Source organism: Pongo abelii, chromosome 19 (assembly GCF_028885655.2).
Source record: "Pongo abelii isolate AG06213 chromosome 19, NHGRI_mPonAbe1-v2.0_pri, whole genome shotgun sequence".
Classification (NCBI taxonomy): domain Eukaryota; kingdom Metazoa; phylum Chordata; class Mammalia; order Primates; family Hominidae; genus Pongo; species Pongo abelii.
This window is the reverse complement of record NC_072004.2, coordinates 29604355-29627198: the sequence shown is the minus strand read 5'-3', so window position 1 is coordinate 29627198 and position 22844 is coordinate 29604355. Positions and strand designations below refer to the sequence as shown.

General features: G+C 50.5%; 1 protein-coding gene across 30 annotated transcripts in view; it reads right to left on the bottom strand.

The window, feature by feature from the left end:
- Nucleotides 1–22844, bottom strand: part of LOC129051300 (tensin-3-like) — a 151528-nt gene that overhangs the window by 127042 nt on the left and 1642 nt on the right. For 23 of the 30 annotated variants that reach the window (XR_010138178.1, XR_010138167.1, XR_010138168.1 and 20 more), the window contains exon 2: nt 8599–8710. The exons of 2 other annotated variants lie outside the window; for them this stretch is intronic. Coding sequence is in view for 15 of the 28 variants with exons in the window: in XM_063718509.1 (XP_063574579.1) it covers nt 8599–8710 (112 nt within the window). In the remaining 13 variants the exon portion in view is untranslated. Of the gene's footprint in view, nt 1–8598; nt 8711–19050; nt 19355–21435; nt 21941–22844 lie in introns of those variants that run through there. 5 more of the 30 variants (XM_063718512.1, XM_063718513.1, XM_063718519.1 and 2 more) reach the window with 5 other exon arrangements.

The following is a 22844-nucleotide window of genomic DNA, read 5'->3' as shown; positions in this document are numbered from 1 at the left end:
TTCTTAACACTTCAGGCCTGCTAGTGTCCCAGGGTAGCCGATACCCACGTGCGCTCCTTGAAGCACAGCACTGCCTCTTCCCTGGCTTGGAGGATGTGGAATCAGAAGTTGCCACTTGGCCTTGTCCCCCTGCCACACCTAGGCAGACCTTGCACACCCAGAGAGCAGCATTATATCCATCTGAATAAACCGACAGAAAACAACCCCACAACTTAACATAAAATTCCAGTTACTGGAATCCAGTTACTGCAAAACAAATACTTGGATTTATGAGCTTGTCTACATTACTCAGTGAGTTTTAAGAATCAAAATCCACCAGCACAATCAACTAACACATCCCAGACGTCCCTGGCATGCAGAAACCCCAAATCCTGACAACCCAGACCGTTGAGAAACATCTGGGAGGGGTCCAGGCCTTCTTCCCAGCCACAGAGTTAGAAAACAGGAAGGATTTCAGTCAAAATCCAAGAGTAAAGTCAGTGTGGAGGCGGCTGAGAAAGGCTTTGTATTGCCACAGAGGAGCAGAATTTAGAGGCAGGGAAGTGCTGCTTCCCATGGGATAACCACCACCGACCAGAAATTACTCAGATGAAATTTGACCTGGGTGCCTCCTTCCCCTTTGGGAGCTTCTGGAAGATTCTGTCGTGTTGCCACTTCTCTGGATGGGGCAAGTCTGATGGGAGGGCTGAGCTCAGTTCCCCGGTGGGAGTCAACCCCACGGTGGGGCTGGGCTTGGCCTCAGGGTGGGAGACTCACCACCTCCAATTGTTCTGGAAAGAACTTTGGAAATAACATCTGGAGCCATTTCACATGGATTTGCCAGACAAGAGCAGATCAATGAGCCAGGTGTTTATCTGCACAAATTCATCTGGATTGTCATGCAACTTACATTGTCTGTGCACCTACTGGGCTCTAGGCCCTTTGCTGAGACTCAGGATACCCAAGTAACAGCAGTGCATCACATCATAGTGGGAGCAGTCGGCCCAGGGGAGCAGATACATTCATAAACAAATGATCAGAATACAGCAGTTCCTCCATCGTCCTGACAATGCCCACACTCCCTGCCCACCCACCTCCCCAGAATTGCCTGTCCCTCCTCTGTGCTCCCAGGGCGGCTGCAAATACCTCTGATAAAGCACTCCTCACACGGGATCCTGTTCGTGCTCACTGCTCCAGCCCACTAGACCCCGAGCCCTTCGAAGCCTTGGTCACCGTGGGCATCGCAATGCACCAGACGCCGCACCTGCTCAGTAAAAGTGTGCTGGTGAGGGTTCACCCTGCAAGACAAGACAGCACTCCACTTTGGGACGGAGGTGTCTGCCCTGTGCACAGGCACCTGGTGAACAACACAGAGCCAGCCCTTCATGCCTCCTGGGCTCCAGCTGAGGGCAGAGAATCACTGCCCCAGTGAACATCCAGATGGCTGGCTAGTCACTGGCCATGGATAGTTCTGGAGGGAAAAGGGCAGATGCTAGGGGACACAGTGGCAGGGCAGGGAGGCAGCTTCCTGAGGACCTGGTGCTGAGCGGAAACCTAAAGGATGAGGGTCAGCAGGCAGAGCAGCACAGTCCAGCAAAAGGTCAAAAATGAGCCCTGTGCAGCCAGCCTCTCAAAGCACCTGGGGGATTCAGGAGAGACCAAACAAGGCAGGCACAGCCTCAAAGGGCCACCATGAGGATGCACGCACACGTTCTTCCCGCTGGATGGTTTACAGTTTCGCAGAGCTGTTCTCTGAGTACAAACAGGAGAGGAGCGGAGAGGCAAACAGGAGAGTGAATCTCAAGGGCATCCCAGCCTGGGCAGACAAAGGGCCAGATCCAGGGAAGCCGGGTTAGGAAGGAGGAATGGGAGGTCTGCAGGGTGATGGAGACCGGGGCCCAGCCTCCAGGAAGAAGGCCAGCAAGGGTGGAGCAGCAGGCAGGGCTGGGGGCCAGAGCCTGGCCGGGGCTCTCCCATTCAGTGGATCTGGGTCCCAGGTATCAGCAGGGATGGGATGCCTGCCCCTCAAAAGTGGGGACACCGTATCCCCCTGCCTCCTCAGAGGCAAGCAGGATCATAGATTTATTGCTTGCGTTAAGTTAGAAAACTAAAGCCTCTGTGCAGCAGCAGCTTTTGCAGGCCAAGGGCTCTCAACGGGTGACATTCCCTGGTGTGTCTCCCTAAGGCATTTCAGATCTGCCCACCTCTAAGCCCCAAGCCTCTGCACTGGAAGGTAGTCCCATCCACACCCCCAGGCCAGCCTCATGGCCTCCACGTAACTTCCCATCCCCCAGTACTCCTGCTCTGATGATGGGGGCTTATCTCAGCCGCCTCAGCCTACACCATGACACCTCCTGTCCACAGGGCGTCTTGGCCTCAACAGACCATGGCACCTCAGGCTTGGGAGCACCCCTGTCACCTCAGGCTTGGGAGCATCCCCGAACACCTCCTGGTCTCTAGCACACACATTAACTTAACATAACTGAAAAAGCTAATGAAAACAATCATGTCTAAAAGACTTCTGAAACATGGAATCCTGTATGTTTTTTAAAAAGAGTTTCTAGGCCGGGCGCGGTGGCTCACGCCTGTAATCCCAGCACTTTGAGAGGCCGAAGTGGGTGGATCACAAGGTCAGGAGATTGAGACAACCCTGGCTAACACAGTGAAACCCCGTCTCTACTAAAAATACAAAAAAATTAGCCGGGTGTGGTGGCAGGAGCCTGTAGTCCCAGCTACTCGGGAGGCTGAGGCAGGAGAATGGTGTGAACCCGGGAGGTGGAGCTTGCAGTGAGCTGAGATCCCACCACTGCACTCCAGCCTGGGTGACAGAGTGAGACTCCATCTCAAAAAAAAAAAAAGAGTTTCTATTGTTTATTAACATAATTCCTAGAGCTATGTGCATAAAAACATAATGTCTCCTCCAGTTTGGGCTATTTAAAAATTACCCTAAACTAGGTGGCTTATAAACAGTTGCTTATTTCTCACAGCTCTGGAGGCTGCAAGTCCAAGGTCAAGGCACCACAGATGCGGTGTCTGGGGAGGACCCACTTCCTGGTTCATAGATGGCGCCTCCTTACTGCATCCTCACCTAGCCAAAGGGGTGAGAGAGCTTTCTAGGGTCCCCTTCATAAGGGCCCTAATCCCACCCGTGAGGCTCCACTCACAAAACATAATCACCTCCCCAAGGCCCCACCTCATAATGCCACCATCCCATGGAGCGTTAGAATGTCAACATAGGAATTTTGGGGAGACACAAACGTTCTGACCGTAACACAGGGCACACATGAGGCAGTTCCAAAAAACTATCCCACAGAAAGAAGACAGACACTTCTCTAACGGAAGTCCTCAAGATCTCAGTGCACACATGCCCAAGGGCACAACACTCACCACGTGCTTAAGTCAACAGCACCAGAAACCAGAGGTGGGCCCGTCCCTTGAGTCAGAATGCCTCTGCCTCCAACGGTGCCCATGGCTGCTCTTTCCTCCCAATGCCTCCACCAAGCGCCTTGAGTGGGGGTCCCTCCTCGGGGATGGAGCCTGCAAGTGCTCCCTGAAGGGCAGTGGCCCTCCTTTCTCCAGAAGGCAAAGGTTTTCCTTCATCTGGGCCAGTTCCTGGTTCCTTCTCCTGATAATGGGCCTCCTGCCATGAACTCAACAGGACATGCAGCTTCCCGAGCCTACCACATCCTCAGCTTCTGCCAGTTCTCTCTGCAAAAAGCAGCTGTGTGCTTGCCATCACCCACCACAAAGAAAGGACCCAGGGACCATGGGGACAGACCCTACTGAAGCCCACCAGCCCAGAGGGCTCAAGGCAGAAGAGCTTCACCATATGGGACCGCTAAGAGGAGAGCAAGGAGTGAGGGAGGAATTCAGACACACACACACACACAAGAACACACATGCATGCACTGCAGGCACCCAGGCTGGAAAGGTGTGCACAACTCAACACACCATCCCCAGGATTCACAGCCACCAAGCTCATGGCAACTCTTTGGGGAGAGGCTGAACCAGCGCCCTCTGAAAGGCATCACATCCAGGGTGCAGTGCAGCACTGCCTGCCAGCACGAAGCAGCCGTCCCCTGGGAAGGCGGTGGTCCTGCCCTGCACCTCACTGGCCTGGCAGACCAGGCCCTTTCACGTACACCCCTCCCTGAGTCCCAGCTCTGCACCACTGGATCTGCATTTTCATGCCCATTTTAGGGTTGAGAAAATGGGCTTCATAAAAGCCTACTGTCTAAAACTGCCCAGAGTGAGAGTGGCACAGCCAGAACTTGACCCCACATCCTGATCTCTTTCTACTGCCTCTAGACAAGATATCCTATCCTAGCTGAGGGGCCCAGAGTCACAGACAGGGACACAGCGGGAGCAGGTGCCTGTGTGCCCATAATACCTGCATCCTGGCTGCCCCTGGAAAGGAACCAGCCTAAAAAGGCAATGAGAGCAGCAATGTGTCCCTGCGGTGGAAAGTAAGCTGTGGGGGAGGAGGAGGTAAAGAAGAAAGGGATAAACCAGGCATGAGAAGAGGGGTGAAGTCACCTAACATCATACCTGTCCATGAGTGATTTTCTTCAAGGGATAAAAAAATGTATATGGCTTTTTTTCCCCTTGTTACCTCCACTGACCAAGAATCTATTTCACCAGTGAGAAAAACCAGTGCTATACTGGGTTCCCTGGAGTAGAGGAGCATTAGCCAAACAGGACAGAAGATAATGCTGCACTAGGACAGAGCTGGCAGCCCCATTGCTTGTCCATGTTGGGTATGTGTGGGGTCCTCCAGGCCAAAGTGGGCCTTGAATCCTCAGAGGTGATGCTCTAGGTGTCTCGCTGCCTCACACCGAAGCAGAACTCCAGAGAGTTCCAAGAGGAGGTGGGAAAGCATCAATACCAACAGAAACCAGTAGATGGGCTGTGGGGCCACCACACTGGGCCTTGTTCTCATGAGTGCCTGGATGTTGCCAGAAGCATGTGAAATTTAAACCATTATCTGGAGATAGCATGCCTTACTTCATCTTCCTTAACAACCAGATGACACACAGCAAGATAAGCCTGTTGAACATCTTGTCCAGATAGGGCACTATTTATTCCCTCTCTTCTCTTTCAAGAACAAAAGCTGCTCCTGTGCGCATGCACATTTTCTGTTTCTGTCTCCCTCAAGATAAGATAATGGACGTCGTAGAGCAGCTGAACTCTACAAAGTGGTCTGAACAGAAGGGATGCTCTCACATGTTCCCTCACAATGTGGAATATCTGTGTGCTCAAGCAAATGCATTCACTCAGACGCATGCACGCATGCACACACATGCAATCACAGGTGTGTGCACTGCTTGTCCTCATATGCATGAACTCAATCATGCATGCATGCACCGCACACATAGCCATGCATATGTGCACCCACACACTCAGGCACATACACACCACTCTGGCAGGCCTCCTCACCCCTCCCTAATATTTCACACACCACATATTTAAAATGCCACAAAACAGAGTTCATTTGGAACCAGATGATCAATCTGGGGTCCTTCCCTGGCCCTTTTGAGTGTGTGCAACTGCAGGACAGAGGAAGAGACACAAGTCCCAACCCAGGGAAGGCACTAAGATGATGATCCTCCAGATAAAGAAAGAAGACAGCTCCCCGCCGTCCAAGACGCGCTTGCGTGTTTCACAGCTGGAGGCCGTGCTTTCTTCAAGCTCTTCTCTTTCATTGGTTACATTTACTTTGAAAATAGTCAATGCTACTTGAATGGCAGGAACAGAATACTGAAGTACTAAAAAGGATGTCTGAGATAACTCTTCAGTAAACTCAGTTTTCATTTATACAAAGAAGGAAAAATTACTCCTCAAGCAGTATAACCAACCTAGTGCAGCCCAAGCCACTGTGGTAAGTTGTGCAAAAGGCCTCTGTGTCTAAGCAGCTCCCCCACTGGATTACAGCTCAAGGATGTGTGGTGCAGAGGCTAACCAAACACACATGCGGCATCAGCCATATGGAGCTACCCACAGTGGGTTCCCTTCAGAGCAATCCTAACACCAATAACAAAACTAAGTGCCACAACGCTGGCTGTGCACTTTAAGCCTGACTTCTGCCCTTGGAACAGCCCGAAGTCCTAGACCCAGAGTGAGGAGACTTTGCCCATGTCAGGGGCAGGGCCAGGACCCAGCTCTGTCTGACCTCCGCCTTTGCTCCCAAATCAGACCTGTCCCCACATAGCACCTGACAGGCAGAAGTCAGTTCATGGGGAACCTTTGGTTTGCAGCTTTGCCTGAGATGTCATCACAGGATGAGGAAGCCGAGAACAAGCCCAGGGTGTCCCTGCTGGTGCCATGCTGCTCATGACAGCTCTCCCAGTATCGCCCAGTGGCTCCACTGGCACAGGACCAGGGCTCTAGGATCAACACCAGGCCCTTATAGCTCTGATTCCCAGGCTCTCTGGGCTGCTGGTTTCATGGTTCCAATTCAACCACGACTTTCCTTTTCCTTCTTTTCACACTTGAGAGTCAAAGTTAGAGACCAAAATTTTAAAATATGAGCATTTCTGGCCGGGCGCCGTGGCTCACGCCTGTAATCCCAGCACTTTGGGAAGCCGAGGCGGGCGGATCACAAGTTCAGGAGATGGAGACCATCCTGGTTAACATGGTGAAACCCCATCTCTACTAAAAATACAAAAAAAAAAAAAAAATTAGCCTGGCATGGTGGCAGGCACCTGTAGTCCCAGCTGCTGGGGAGGCTGAGGCAGGAGAATGGCGTGAACCTGGGAGGCAGAGCTTGCAGTGAGCCGAGATCGTGCCACTGCACTGCAGCCTGGGTGACAGAGCAAGATTCCATCTCAAAAATAAATAAATAAATAAATAAAATATGAGCATTTCTATGAGAATGACATTCAAAGATGGGGAGACTCCTTGGGCTTCTATTTTTGCCATGTTCCTGGAAAGGCACAAAGCCCCTACTGGACCCTGTAGGGTATGTGGGACACAGAGGGGCTGCTATGTTTGCCCACAGACATTTTAGAGCAAGCTTGATGGAGGACGCCTGTCCAAGAGCATCAGTGCAATTTCTCATCACTTTACACCTGCAGGCCCCAAACACAAAGGGCCACCACATTTGGCTGACATGGCCCTCCTGAACTGGACAAGCTATGCAGGGGAATGGCCAGTGACAGGCCACAGCATTCACAGATGACCAAGACATCACCCAGTGCAGTGCCATTTGCAAATATGGGCTTATAACAATGGCTCACACCTGTAATCCCAGCACTTTGGGAGGCTAAGGCAGGAAAATCACTTGGGGCCAAGAGTTCCAGACCAGCCTGGACAACAGAATGAGACTTTGTCTCCAAAAAAGTAAGAAAATTAGCTGGGCCTGTGGCCCATGCCTATAGTCCAGCTACTGGAGAGGCTGAGGTGGGAGGATGGCTTGGGCCCAGGAGGTCAAGGCTGCAGTGAGCCCTGATCATCCCACCGCACTCCTACCTGGATGACAGGGCGACATCCTGTCTCAAAAAAAAAAAAGTTTTGAATCACAGGATGTCCTATCAGTTGGCTCAGAGTACACTATAGCCCATGTTCTCTGCCTTGGATGCAGATCTAGATGAATTACACAAATGGCTCCCTGGTCTCTGGCTTCTACTTAGCGACCAGGGTGGCCGGTACCCACCACTCATCCAACACATTCTTTAGCACTGACTTCTCCAAGGGGCCGAATCAGAGGAGGGGCACCCCAGTCTTCTCACCCACACTCAGGCCTTTGAACTGTAAAAGAATCCCAAGAGCCCCTTAGAGGCCCCTGGTCACATCCTCAACCCATTAAGGTTTGACTGCATGCATCTTTCCATCATAGGCACCCTAGTCTAAAGTGGCCATCAGGGACCACCTGCTGGGGGTCTGCAGGGAAGGAGGCACTGAGGGGGGAGGTCCTAACACCACAGAAGCCCACAGGCTGAGACTCTGCACATTTTCTAGAGGAAATCCCCAACCCCGCAGATGAAATGATGCCAAAGAGCAGCCCCCGCACTCTCCAAGGGCCTGGTCCTCCTAGTGACTCCCTCTGTGTGGTTACCCCACTGGTCCGCCCAGCAGTCCCTGCCCCCCGACCATTCCCACATTCATTACAGTCACACATCTCTTACTAGATTTATTAATGTGCAGTCACAAAAGAATTGGCAAGTTCCGTTCATTACTTGACGTCTAAATATCTAGTACCCAAGCTGGTGGCTTAGTTTAGTGACAGGATCTGAAAGGGGCCATACCAAAATGAACCTGAATTCTAAAGATAGAAACATTTCATTCGCAAACTTGAGTAAGAGATCTGAAAGTCAAACTAAATTACCTGAGTTACTGACACTTCAGAGCAGACTCGAGAATAAATGATTAATTTACAAATTGCTGCCTCCTCTCCCATCGGGGAACTCTGCTCTTTCTGTAAAAATGTCCTCAAGAGCACTTATCTGTGTAAATACGGTCGGCCCCTGCTAAGTAAGGGGGTGGGGGGTTGGGGGACATATAAACTAAGAAGGGGAATTCCATGATTTAACTTTCGGAAACTCCCGAAAAAAAGTTTTCGTTTTGTTTTTTGTTTGTTTTGCCTTGGATTAATCGGCGAGAGAATCATAAACACAGACTTACCTCGGCATAAAATACCTTGACCGTCAATAATTTGTTTGCAAACTCCACACACTTTGGATTTTTTAAAGGCCTTGTTCTTAAAAGTGTGCAGACTCGAGGTTAATTCTTCTGGCTGAAAAAGTAAAGGAAGAAATTGTCAACGTTTCATCTCATAGTTTGTTTCTTTTTCCTTTTTGGGAGATAATAAATCTAGTGGAATTTGTAAAGAGCAAAAACAGGAATATTACCAAGCAAACACAGAACAAGAAACCATCTTGGTGATGCTAAAATTCCCAAGATGACCCACGGATACCCTGTTAGCATTCCCAATTCCAGAGTCCTAGACGGACGTTCACTTTCACCCAACTCATCAATCACCACATGGGGTGCCTAGAAACATTACATCAACCAACATCATTATGTGAAAATGCACTCCCTTCCAGACTTGAGCCGTAGAGCCACCTACTTCTGTGACAAAGTAATCCACATACACTTCTAGACTCTCAACCCTTTTTCTTCTGGAAAAAGTAATTAGCTAAACAGCACAATTATGTTATGAGGAAGTCAACTGGCTTTCCTGGTTCAAAGGTGTTCCAGAATCACCACTAAGCTCTTGAGCCTCTCTGAGCTCTCCTGCAGAAGAAGAGACAGTCCAGCCTGTGACACACATGTGGTTCTTCTTCAAACACAATTACAAGCATTAGCACTTGGAAAAACTAACCACTCGGCTACCTATTCATGTTTGTAGAGCCAAGGCTCCCAGCTATATGATAACCTTGTAAGAATTCAATTTGCTTTTAGAGTCAAGCACTAATCATATCTATTTGCTGATATGTGACCGTGTATTCCATCAGTACTTAATATCTATATGGATTCATTGAGGCCATTACTCACCCACTGGAATAATTAAATTTATTTGAAAAGATGAAATGGTATTTAGAATGTGGAATAAATGGTACAACTTCTTTAGAAAATGGTTTGACAATTTCTTATAAACTTAAACACACACCTGTCCTATGACTCAGCAATTCCATTCTTATTTACACTAAAGAGAAATAAAAACCTATGTCCACAAGAGAAAGAATGGTCATAACAGCTTTATATAACCCAAATGTCCATCATAATAACTATTCTATATGCTGGAAGGTTAAGTAGAGACCTGAAAAACATAAAAAGATCCAAATCAAACATTCATTGAGGAAAATGTAAGAATATGAGATGCAAGATACACTGGATGAGATTACGGGCAGGTTAGAGCCTGCCAGAAGCACAGGTGAATGAACTTGAAGACATCACAGTACAAACCTCCCAACACAAAGCACACAGAGATGAGACAACCTAAATAAATAAATAAACAAGCGTCAGTAAGCTGCGGGAGAACTTTAAACAACATAACATGTGTGTAATGGAGACTGACGGAGAAGGGCAGGGAAGGGGGGATATTTGAAAAAATAATGGCTGAAACTTTTTCAAACCAGGAGGAAAACTATAAACCCACAGATCCAAGAAACTCAAGAAATTTCTTGGCCAGGCACGGTGGCTCAAACCTGTAATCCAAGCACTTTGGGAGGCAGAGGCGGGTGGATCACCTGAGGTCAGGAGTTCCAGACCAGCCTGGACAACACGGTGAAACCCCGTGTCAACTAAAAATACAAAAAATTAGCTGGGCATGGCGGTGGTGCCTGTAATCCCAGCTACTTGGGAGGCTAAGGCAGGAAATCGCTTGAACCCAGGAGGTGGAGGTTGCAGTGAGCCGAGATCGTGCCATTGCACTCCAGCCTGGGCAACAAGAGTGAAACTCCATCTATATATATATGTATTTCTAGCACAAGAAATGTGACAGGAACTACCCCCAAGGCATACAATAATCAAATTGCTTAAACCCAGTAACAAAGAGAAAGACCTTAAAAACAACCACAGGGCCAAAAGACACATTACAGGCAGGGAACCAACCATTAGGATAACAGGTTTCTCATTGTTTTAAAAAATATAAGTGAGAAGACAGCAGTATAATAGAAAATACTGAAAGATGGACACAAAGAAGGGAACAGACACCAGGGCCTACTTGAGGGTGGAGGGTGGAAGGAGGGTGAAAATTGAAAAACTACCTATCGAGTACTATGCTTATTACCTGGGGGAGGAAATAATCTGTACACCAAACCCCCATGACACAAAATTTACCTATATAATAAACCCGCACATGTACCCTGAACCTAAAAGTTAAAAAAATAAACAAAATAAAATAAAACAAAAAACTGAAAGAAAATGTGTCAATCTAGAATCCTGTATCCAATAAAAATAGCTCTTAAAAATAAAAGTGAACCAAAAACTTCTTAAAATATGCAAAAAAAAGATATACAATTAAAGCCCAAAAAAAATCATCACCAGCTGACACATATGACATATTAAAGACAGTGCTTGGGCAAAAAGGACATGGCAGATGGAATTACGGCTTTACACCAACAAATGAAGAGCACCAGAAATGCTAATTACACAGGTAAATTTACGAGTTTTTCTTATTATTTAAAGCTCACCAAAAGATAATTAACTGTTTAAACAATAGTGTAATGTGACATATGACATATCTAAAAGTAAATTTTCTGATAAAATAGCACAAAGTTCAGGAAAGAAGAAAAGGAAATATACTATTGATGACAGTGGTTGCTACATCACACTGGCTGCAGCAGGGAGGTGCGGCTGGGGCTGCACTCTCCATGGAGCCGGTGGGAGCGCCGCCTCTTCTGAGTTGGGGTGGGAACTCCCTGGGTGCCACTGCAGCTGCCCAAACCGCAGCTGTAGATCCAAGCCTCCCTGTGTTCTTGAGTAGGGCCAGGATCTGTCCCCCGGGGTGCAGCTGCAGCCACCATCCACGGCTGCAGACCCGGGCCTCCTACTCCAAGCAGGCGGGAGCTGGGGAAAAGCAGGAGCTCCCTGAGTGCAGGCAGCTGCAGCCACCCTCCCAGGCACAGGACCCAGGCATCTCTGCGGCCTGCACCCTCGGGGGCATGGAAGCCCCCCCCCACCCCACCATCCCTGCTGGCTCAGGAGTGTCTGTTCTGGCTGCCTGGCCTGTCTCCTCTCCCGGCCCCCCACCTCTGATCTCAGAGCGGGACTGGGGACAAGTTCCAGGGCCTTGAATGGCAGCAGTAGGCAAAGTCCTGGACAGAACGGGGTGGGTCCTCAGTAAGGCCCCACCTTCAGGCCAGGGAGGGCCTGTAGGCTGGGGACGGGCTGCCAGTCCCACAGACTGGAGTGGGGACTCATGGTGCCTCTTCCAGCCCACCCATGGCTGCCCATGGACCAATCAGCAGGCACTTCCTCCCCTCCAAGGGCTTTTCCATGTTCAGCCAGAGCAAGAGAGAGGACAGAGAGAATGGAGAGCCCACAAGAGACCAGCTGCACAGAGGACCTACCCTCTCTGCCGAGAGCTTCAGAGACCTGCAGAGATGTTGGGACTTCCAGCTGCAGAGCAGAACCACCCTCTCCAGGGCCTCCTCTCTGCTGAGAGCAGCAGAGTTCGGGATGACCTGCCTACAGAGAGGACACTGTGGGTCTCCTCTGAGCTGTTTAACACTTAATAAAGCTTATCTTCATCTTCTTCACCCTTCCCCTGTCTGCGTATCTCATTCTTCCTGGACACAGGACAAGAACTCAGGCAAAGGTGCCACTGGCCACAGAGGTTTCCAGTCAGAAATTGGACACCCCAAAGATTCCATAAGACTATTATAAGGCTCTCATAGTATTCATGAAGTGGATATAATATCACTTGAAGGTAGCCTGTGATGTTACAGAGGTATAGTATAAACCCTAGAGCAACCACTAAAATCATGAATTATAGGTAATAAACAAACAAGAGAGATAAAATGAAATAATAAAAATTATTCAATTAATCTAAATGGCAAAAGGAAATAAAAGAAAAGCAGAACAAATAATAGGTAGGAGAAATAGAAAACAAGTAGCAGGATGACAGAGTCAAACCTTGCCATATTAATAATCATATTTATGTAAATAGTCTAAATATCTCAATTATAAGGCAACAAAAGTCATCAGATTATATAAGTATATTTTCTTTTGAGATGGAGTCTCACCCTGTCACCCACACTGGAGTGCAGTGGCGCAATCTTGGCTCACTGCAACCTCTGCCTCCCGAGTTCGAGCAATTCTCTGCCTCAGCCTCCCAAGTAGCTGGGATTACAGGCAACCACCACCACGCCTCGCTAATCTTTGTATTTTTAGTAGAGACAGGGTTTCACCATATTGGTCAGGCTGGTCTCAAACTCCTGACCTCGTGATCCATCCGCTTTGGCCTCCCAAAGCGCTGGGATTACAGGTGTGAGCCACCACACCTGGTCTTTTTTTTTTTTTTTTTAAAGACAAAGGCTAAAAAAAAGAGGTACCTTGCTGATGTTAATCAAAAGGAAGTTGGAGTGGCTATATCAGACAAAGTAGGCTACAGATCAAAGAACATTAACAAGGATATAGAAAGTCCTCTCATAACAATAAAAGGACTGATTCATCAAGAACACAAAACAATCCTAAACATTTAATCACTGATATGGTTTGACTGTGTCCCCATCCAAATCTCATCTTGAATTCCCACCTGTTGTGAGAGGGATCCAGTGGGAGGTAACCGAATCATGGGGGCAGGTCTTTCCTGTGCTGTTCTCGTGATAATGAATAATTATCATGAGATCTGATGGTTTTATAAGAGGGAGTTCCTCTGCACAAGCTCTCTCTCTTTGCCTGCTGCCATGTGAAATGTGCCTTTCACCTTCCAAAATGATTGTGAGGCCTCCCCAGCACTTGCAACTGTGAGTCCATTAAGCCCTTTTTCCTGTATAAATTGCCCAGTTTTGGGGATGTCTTCATCAGCAGCATGAAAATATACTAATACAATCACCTAATAAAAAACTTCATGGCCAGGCACAGTGGCTCATGCCTGTAATCCCAGCACTTTAGGAGGCCAAGGTGGGTGGATCACTTGAGCTCAGGAGTTCAAGACCAGCCTGGCCAACATGGTGAAACCCCGCCTGTACTAAAAATACAAAAATTAGCTGGGTGTGGTGGTGGGCACCTGTAATCCTAGCTACTCGGGAGGCTGAGGCAGGAGAATCGCTTGAACCCAGGAGTCGGAGGCTGCAGTAGGCTGAGATCATGGCACTGCACTCCAGCCTGAGTTGACAGAGTGAGACTCCATCTCAAAAAAAAAGAAAAAATAAATAAACTAAGGGAAAGGGTCCTGAACCAAGCAGAAGCCTTCATGTAAGTTCTGATACCTACACTACAAGCTCTGTGGCCCAGGACAAGTCACAACCTCTCTTAAATAGAAAAGATATCCTCCCCCTCTTGTCTCTTAACAGCTATTGTAAATGACCAAACGCTATACCATCTATCAGTTCATAAGAATCACTGGGGCAGCTTTTAAAACAGCTGACCCAGGCTCCACCCCAGACCAATTAAATCAGATTACCTGGAGGCTGAATCAGAACACTGGACTGTTGTCAAACCCCCCACCCCAACTCCATCCCGTGATTCCAATTTGCGGCCAAGACAGAATCACCACTGTATATAACAGACTATACTATAAGTATCTATATACATTTAAGGCACTGTTGTTATGTAGTTGTTCCTATGTCGGTATCTGGTTTTTTCAAAGAGATTGCATCCTTTCTGATAACAGAGATTGTGTGTTCAATGCTCTGCAAAAGAAGGATAATGATGCTGCTAATTATGCAGTTGGTAACACTAGCCAAGTGCTTCTGTGTCATTACTGTAATCACCACTAGTCTACAAACCGTGATGGTGAGATGCAAAACCGAGATGCAGCACCACACAGCCAATGGATGAGGCATATGGGACTCAGGCCCCATATGCCTCAAGCCCCAGTCTCACGCTCAGACAAGAGTAGCATTCAAACACCTAACAAACACATCTCTCTATTGCAATGCAGCAGCTGGTACTTACTTTTCACTCGTATTGCAGTTATTTGTTTATATGCCTTCTCTCCTGTGCTAGATTGCAGTTTCCTAGATGCAGGACACCAGGCTCTTTCCCCTTTGTCCTCTTAGGGCCCTGCCCAGCGCCTGGCAGACAGTGGACCATGGACCCTCAATTAATACGTGTTGACCAAATGAATTAGCCACAGTCTGTGGGCCAAGGAAAGATACTGTGACCTTTTATTCCTTACAAATACCCAGGAGGCGGAGGTTGCAGTGAGCTGAGATCACGCCATTGCACTCCAGCCTGGCGACAGAGGGAAACTCCGTCTCAAAAAAAAAAAGTTCTTTTCATGAGCCCACAGACCAACGCGATCTAGCCCCTGCCAATCTCTGGCCTGCTCTCCAACTTCCTCAGCCAGGTGCTGCCTCAGGACATTAGCACTTGCTGTTCCTTGCACACGGGACTCACTTCCCCCAGATCCCTGCTCAGTTTATGCCACTCCTGCATGAGGCCCTAGGGAAAAGTCCATCCACCTTGGTCTTATAGTCATCGGGTATGAAAAACTCACCTCTAAGAGGGCATAAACTCTAGTCCATCTGTCCACCCAGTTCACAGAGATCCCCCTGCCTAGAACACAGCTAAGGATTTGCTGAATGAATGAGTGATACTCCTGATGGTCCCTGGCACACAGACCGCCTACTGGGCCATTCCAGGTTTTTCATGCTCTGACCAGAACACTGCCGTATCAACTCTACCCACGTCCCTGCCCTCCCACCCCCATCCCCACAACCTAGTTACTTTGTCTGGCTCTTGACAGGGGTGCCAGACCCATGCCTTGGTCTCCTTTCCCCTCTTCCATCCCTCCCACCCATCCCCACTCAGCTGAGCATTGGTCCCCAAATGCAACGCTGAGGTCTCCCTTGCAAGGCCTTCTCAGGGAGGATCAGGCAAGGTCTTCTGGCCCCAGGCCTCAGGGCCCCACAAAAGTTCTTACATCACAGAGAAACCCTGCACCCTCACCCTGCCCTTCATCTATCCAAGGCCCGGACATGAGAAGGGGCCCATGCCTGTTTGCTGAATTAATAAAGGAAGGAAGAAGGGAAATAGGAATAGAAACACAGCCCCATGGTTCCATGGCCAGCAATGTCCACAGTAAGCCTGGATGTATGGAGAGGGCTTGGTGAACTGCACAGCCCTTTGCAAAAGATAAACTTGTAGAACAAATGGGTGAGCAACCAGACCATAGGATCTGTCCTGGAAGGCAGTAACCTTGACTTGCTGCCCCTCTGACCTTCACCTTCCCAACTATGCTGTCCCTAGTTGTCCCACAGCAAGACAGCTAGGACCAGGAGACAGAAGCACAAAGACACATTTGCAGCAGGGTCTCAATGGGCAAGGCACATGCAAACAAAATCTCTATGATCTCATTTAAAACACTTATCACAATGGTCAATTCTCCTTCAAGGAATGTGTTCTAAGGCAATGACCATGCCTGGAAAGATCTACGTGGAAGGGCAGGCTACAGAATTATGCACAACAAAAAAAGCTGGAAGCAGTTTTAATAGCCAGCAACTGGGTTCTGGTCATTTTATGGTACTAACATAGAATTGGATTCAAATACTATGAAGTCACTAAAAATAATAATCACATCCATATTCACTTATACGGAAAACACCCATGGGATATTAACAAAGTTACAAAACAAAACAAACCTAAGTTTTGGTCATTCCTAAACAGTCTTATCCCACTCCTGAGGATTCACGCCACCCCAAAGAGACAGAATTTTGCTGTGGAGTGACTGAGCACATCTCCCAAGTCTGCACCCAGCCAAGGAAGATGAGCTCACTCAGAAAAGAGGTGAGGAGGGGCTCAGCCTCTTGGGAGCCTGGGTGAATACCATTCACCAGACCTGCGGGAAGCGCCAGGAAGATCTTCCTAAAACACCCGGTTCCTTCAGGAAGCGTTTCCTCGGAGTGCCCCTGCTTCTTTCTCAAATGGGCAAGCTGGGCTCACTGCCACACAGAGGGCAGACAAGCTTTAGCACCTGAGCTCCCGGGCAGAAGGCTGGCCTGGTGTCCACTTCCTGCCGCTGGACTCGGGAACAGAGCACGAGCAGGTGGCTAGACCCTGGGCACGTCCTGAAGGTGGAGGCCCAGTGGGGCCAAGCCATGGACTGGATGGTTCTGTCTCGATCCAGGTGTTTCCTTAAGCAAATGGGGAGACCATGGAGGAGGTGGGTGAGGGCACAAAACGTCATGTGGCTGGAGCCCTGGGTGTGGCCACCTCAGGCCAAAGGGAAGGAACTAGAGTTCCAGCATAGCCACCAAGAGCAGGGGAGCCTTTGGCTAGGCCAGGGTTCAAAACTACAGGCAAGGAGACCCCCAGTGGAATAATTCATGCCTTGAGGAGCACTTTGAAAAGTCATTGGACAGTCTACAATGAGAACTATGAAAACATTTGCACTGCAGACCTCGCTCTTTCCACACCTGTGAATCTAAACTCGATAAGTGTCCACATACAGGAGAGAAACAACATCCCACACAGGCAAAGTTAAGTCAACAGACCAAGGTTCACACTGTGCACATGTGTGTTAGATGAGTGGAGAGTGAGAAGTGTGCAAATTCGTGGAATGGAAGTATGGTTGTTATCACCCTAAATTCTTGCGCTTGCAGAGACTGAAATAACAGGGAATGACGTCTGCTAAGGCACAACTGGAGCGGGGCAGGGGTGGGGTGGGGAAGGAGGCTACAAAATCATGTGTCCACGGGGACCAATCCTTGGCCTCTCTGCAAATGCACTTCTTCTGTTAGAGTGCCTTTACAAGGAAAATGGAAACATTTAAATAGACATTGAAAAGGAGCGACATTCTTACCCACCATATTTATCTGCATAAACCTCCCCGCGACCATCACATTCTTCTGGCACACCTAATTCATTTCTTTTTTTCATTATTTTTTTCCTGAGGCTATTTTGGCTGCAAGATAGATTCTAAGAGAATAACAGGGATTTGACAAATAAAAGGGATGCTTAGAGATGCGTTAAAAGTAATCTTGCCAAGCCAGGAAGCCGTTTAGAGCATGGCACATGAGTGAAGGCGAGAAACAATTTGCCTGGAGAAAGAAGAAGAAAAATAACAACAAAAAATCACTCTCTGCCTCCGTTGCAGAAATCAACAAGACACAAACAGGCAGACATACCTTGTTTTATTGTGCTTTGCTTTATTGAACTTTGCAGATACTGAGACTTTTTTTTAACAAACTGAAGGTTTGTGGCAGCGCCAGACCAGTCCCTCTGGTTCCCTGACATTCGTTTCGGCCACAAGATCAAGGGAGTCAGTGCACCCAGGAGCAGAGGAGAGGATGTCCCTCAAGAATGAGACAGGAAGTGCAGAGGAAATGCGACACCACCTGTCCTAGAAGACAAGGCCAGTCACGCTCGCCTAGCGCTCATTCTAGGCAACCCACCCACCCATGAGGGGAAACATGGAGAACAAGGAAGCTTCCCTGTCTGAGACACGTATGGAAGCCAAGAAATCCAGGGTCATGAGACCTGCCCAATGAAGCAGAAAGACGTTTGGAGAGAGATACAGTCATGACACGGATCTGCATGAAGTGTGTCCCTCACGCACTGGGAAGTCATCTTTGTTGAAGACATTTGGCCAGAGTGAGAGGCATCCAGGCCCCTGAGAAACAGGTGAGGCAGAGCAAGAGGGAGGATAGAGCAGAGGCCAGTGCCCCGGCAGGATACAGCGCCGTGCCACCGCCACGGGCATAAGGGGAGGGGTTCCAAAAGGGTGGCTTGTCCAGAGAGGCCAGCGTTCCAGTGACAGGGATTGTGGCCATCTCCCATTCCCGGCTTCTTCTTCTACACGGTATCGTGGTGTGGCTTCATTTCTCAGCGAAGAGCCGTGAAAAGATACAACCATCTTCTCTGATGTGCTTCTGCTCCCCTACTGCAGGACAAAGATCTCCTTTGGGGCTCTTTTCCTTGGTAGCTGTGTGGTCATCTTGATCTTAGAAAAGAGGCAGCTCATGATGGGGATGAGATTTCAAATGCTCCGGGGCCGATGCATCTCTTCACGTGGGCCACGCCTTCACACACCCAAAGCGGATCCGCGGCGGCGAAAACGATTGACAACCGGCCTCATGACCCAGGCAGAGACGCAGAAAGAGGCTCAGCAAAGACATGCCGACATGCCAGAAATCGCTTTGTGGTGCACAGGGCACATTCGGCCAAAGACACACACGCACAAGGGCACACACACACTAACCGACAGAGAGAGGGAAGGAAAGACACACAGACTGAAAGAAAGAGAGAGAAGAGAGAATGGGAGACACACACACACACACACAGACACACACACACACACATAGTCATACAGCAGAGGCATTGAAACACACACCCGCAGGCAACCCCTGAGGCTGCGGGGTTCTGCTCTCGACCAGAACGACCCTCGGGTGAGAGAACAGCCCAGGGGCACGCAGGCCGACCTGTCCTCGAGATCACGGCGGCAGGACTTTTAGGGAGACTCACCCCGACACCGTCAGGGCAGGCCTGAGGCTGGGATGCCGTGATGCTTTCCGCGGACTCCGCCCGGGGTTTCCTCATCCTGGTCGGCCCTTTGCGACTCCTGCCATCCAGAGACGTTCCCGTCGACCCCGTGGAGAGGTCAGGCCGGAGCCTCAGAGCCCCGACACCAAAGCACTGCCACGGAGGGCTCCTGCTTTGCCAAGCCTCAGGGACTGGTTTCTAAGACAACCGTGGGAAGCACTGTGACGGGAGAAGCCGCTCGCGCCTCGCGCATGCGCACTGGCTGGGCCGACTCGCGCTCCGCTCCTGGCAGTCAGGCTGCGTCCCCTTTAAATTAGGCCACCGCTGCGCGGCGGCGGCAGCAGCGAGGCTCCTGCTGCAGCCGCGGAGGCGGCTGGATCCGGGGTCCAGTTTGGGGCGGCGTGGGAGAGGGGGCCGCGGGTGTCCTGTCCCAGGGCCAAACCCCAGGAGTCCTGTCCTCAGGATCTCCTTGAGCCGACTTCCACCGAGGGAGGGGGAGCTTGAGGACGCCTGCTGTGTCCCCGGGACTCCCCTTCAGATCCGATTTCGGCCCCCTCCGAGTGAAATAGGATGGGCTCACCACACCTGGTGAGGCAGGCAGGGCCTCGCCGCCGCACAGAATGATCCCATAGGTCTCAAGGCGTAGTGTCAGCTGAAAATTCACTGATCCATCTGCCTCCCTCCTCCTCTGAAAGAGCAGTGGCCTGCCCCGCTTCTAAAAGCCCTGGGGCTCCGGAGAGCCGACCGCGCCTTACGGGACACGTGCAAACAGGAACAGGAGCGATTCCGAGGTGGAGACCATGTGACCACGCGTGGCACTGGCGGATCCCACAGCAGACGGTGTGAACGTGTGTCACCGGAGGCATATGGGGCGGGGCGACGGCGAAACAAACTGTAGAGTCCAGGCATGGTCCGGTGGAAGGGGGGAACAAGGGACTTTCCATCAATGCCGAGGAAAATCAAAGAACGCCTGGGAACCGCGAGGGTGGGGGTGCCTGTGCCTGACCCAAGCCGCGTTTTCAAATGCCTACCAGAGGAGCAAAGAGGTTTCTGCAAAATTCGCCCCATCCCCAACCCTCCACCGTCCTGGTAGCCCCGACGAAACCTCCCCTGCACCCAGCCCCAGCCCCAGCCCCAGCCTAGTCCCTTTGGTTCCCTGACATTCGTTTCGGCCCGAACATCAAGGAAGTCAGTCCACCCAGGAGCAGAGGAGAGGATGTCCCTCAAGAATGAGACAGGAAGTGCAGAGGAAATGCGACACCACCTGTCCTAGAAGTCAAGGCCAGTCACGGTCGCCTAGCGCTCAGTCTAGGCAATCCACCCACCCATGAGGGGAATCGTGGAGAAGAAGGAAGCTTCCCCGTCTGAGACACGTATGGAAGCCAAGAGCTTCAGGGTCATGAGACCTGACCAATGAAGCAGAAACACGTCTGGAGAGAGAAAGAATCATGACAGGGATCCCCAGGAAGTGTCTCACTGACGGACTGGGAAGTCATCTTTGTTGAAGACATGTGGCCAGAGCGAGAGGCATCCGGGCCCCTGAGAAACAGGGGAGGCAGAGCAAGAGGGAGGACAGAACAGAGGCCAGAGCCCAGAGCCCAGGCAGGATACAGAACCGTGCCACCGCCACGGGCATAAGGGGAGGGGTCCCAAAAGGGTGGCTTGTCCAGAGAAGCCAGCGTTCCAGTGACAGGGATAGTTGCCATCTCCCATTCCTGGCTTCCTCTTCCAGACTGTATGGTGGTGTGACTTCATTTCTCAGAGCTCCTGTGGGGATCTTGTCCTTGGCTGCAGTGTGTTCATCTTGATCCCAGAAAAGAGGCCGCTCAGGACGGGGATGAGATTTCCATTGCTCCGGGACCGACGTATCTCCTCACGTGGACCAGGTCTTCACACACCCAAAGCGGATCCGCGGCGGTGAAGACGATTGACAATCGGCTCCATGACCCAGGCAGAGACGCACAAAGAGGCTCACCAAAGACAGGCCGACATGGTGGAAATCGGTTTGTGGCGCACAGGGTACTTTCGGCCAAAGACACACACGCACACGGGCGCACACACACACAAACCGACAGAGAGAGGGAAAGAAACACACAGAGACTGAGAGACACAGAGAGAAGAAAGAATGGGAGACACACACACAAACGACACACACACACACAGACACACACACACAGACACACACACACACAGACACTCACACAGAGTCATAGAGCAGAGCCATTGAAACACACACCCGCAGGCAACCCCTGAGGCTGCGTGATTCTGCTCTCGACCAGAACGACCCTCCGGTGAGAGAGCAGCCCAGGGTCACGCAGGCCGACCTGTCCTCGAGATCACGGCGGCAGGACTTTTGGGGAGACTCACCACAACACCGTCAGGGCAGGCCTGAGGCTGAGATGCCGTGCTGCTTCCCACGGACTCTGCCTGGGTTTTCCTCATCCTGTTCGGCCCTTTGCGACTCCTGCCATTGGGAGACGTTCCCGTCGACCCCGTAGAGAGGTCAGGCCGGAGCCTCAGAGCCCCGACACCCAAGCACTGCCACGGAGGGCTCCTGCTTTGCCAAGCCTCAGGGACTGGTTTCTAAGACAACCGTGGGAAGCACTGTGACGGGAGAAGCCGCTCGCGCCTCGCGCATGCGCACTGCCTGGGCCGACTCGCGCTCAGCTCCTGGCAGTCAGGCTGCCTCCCCTTTAAACAATGGCGGCTGCGCGGCGGCAGGCGGGCTCCTGCTGCAGCTGTGGCTGGGGCTGGATCCGGGGTCCAGTTTCGGGAGGCGTTGGAGAGGGGGCCGCGGATGTCCCAGGGCCAAGCCCCAAGGAGTCCCTTCTTCAGGTACTCCTTGAGCCGACTTCCACCGATGGAAGGGGAGCTTCAGGGCGGCTGCTGGGTTCTGAGAACTCCTCTTCAGACCCGAGTTTGGACCCCTCCGTGTGAGAAAGAATGGGCTCAGCATATCTGGTGAGGCAGACAGGGCCTCCCTGCATCACAGAATGATCCCATGGCCCTCAAGGCATGGCGTCAGCTGAAAGTTCACTGAACCGTGATCCCTCTGCCTCCCTCCTCCTTTGAAAGAGCAGTGGCGTGCCCCACTTCTAAAAGCCCTGGTGCTCCTGCAAGCCGACACCGCTTTCAGGACAGGTTCAAACAGGGACGGGGCGAATCCGAGGTGGAGACAATGCGATCACGCGTGGCACTAGTGTATCCCAGAGCAGATGGTGTGAATGTGTGTCACCGGGGCATATGGTGCGATGGCGAAACCAACAATGGTGTCCACGCATGTGCCCCTTGGAAGGGGGGTAAAGGTGACCTTTCCATCAATCCCCGGGAAAGACAAAGAACACCTGGAAACCACCGCCACGCGCATAAGGGGAGGAGTGCCAAAGGGGTTACTTGTCCTTAGAGGCCAGGATTCCGTTGACCGGAATCCTGCCATGTCCCGTTCTCAACTTCTGTAAGATTTCGGTGTGGGGCTTCTTTTCTCAGAGAAGAGCCACAAGGAGATAGCACTGTCTCCTTTCAAGTCGGTCTGCTCCCCTCCTGCAAGACAAGTAGCTCCAGTGAGGCTTTTGTTGTTGTTGTTTTTTTCCTATAGTGTGGTCATGTTGATCGTAGAAAAGAGGTAGCTCAGGATCGGTATGAAATTTCAATGTCTTTGTGGAAGACGCATCTCCTCACATCGTCGAGGCCTTCAGAAACCAATGTGGAACCGCCCCGGAAACGATGGACAACTGACAACATGAGCCAAACAGAAATGCAGAAAGAGGCTGCATGAA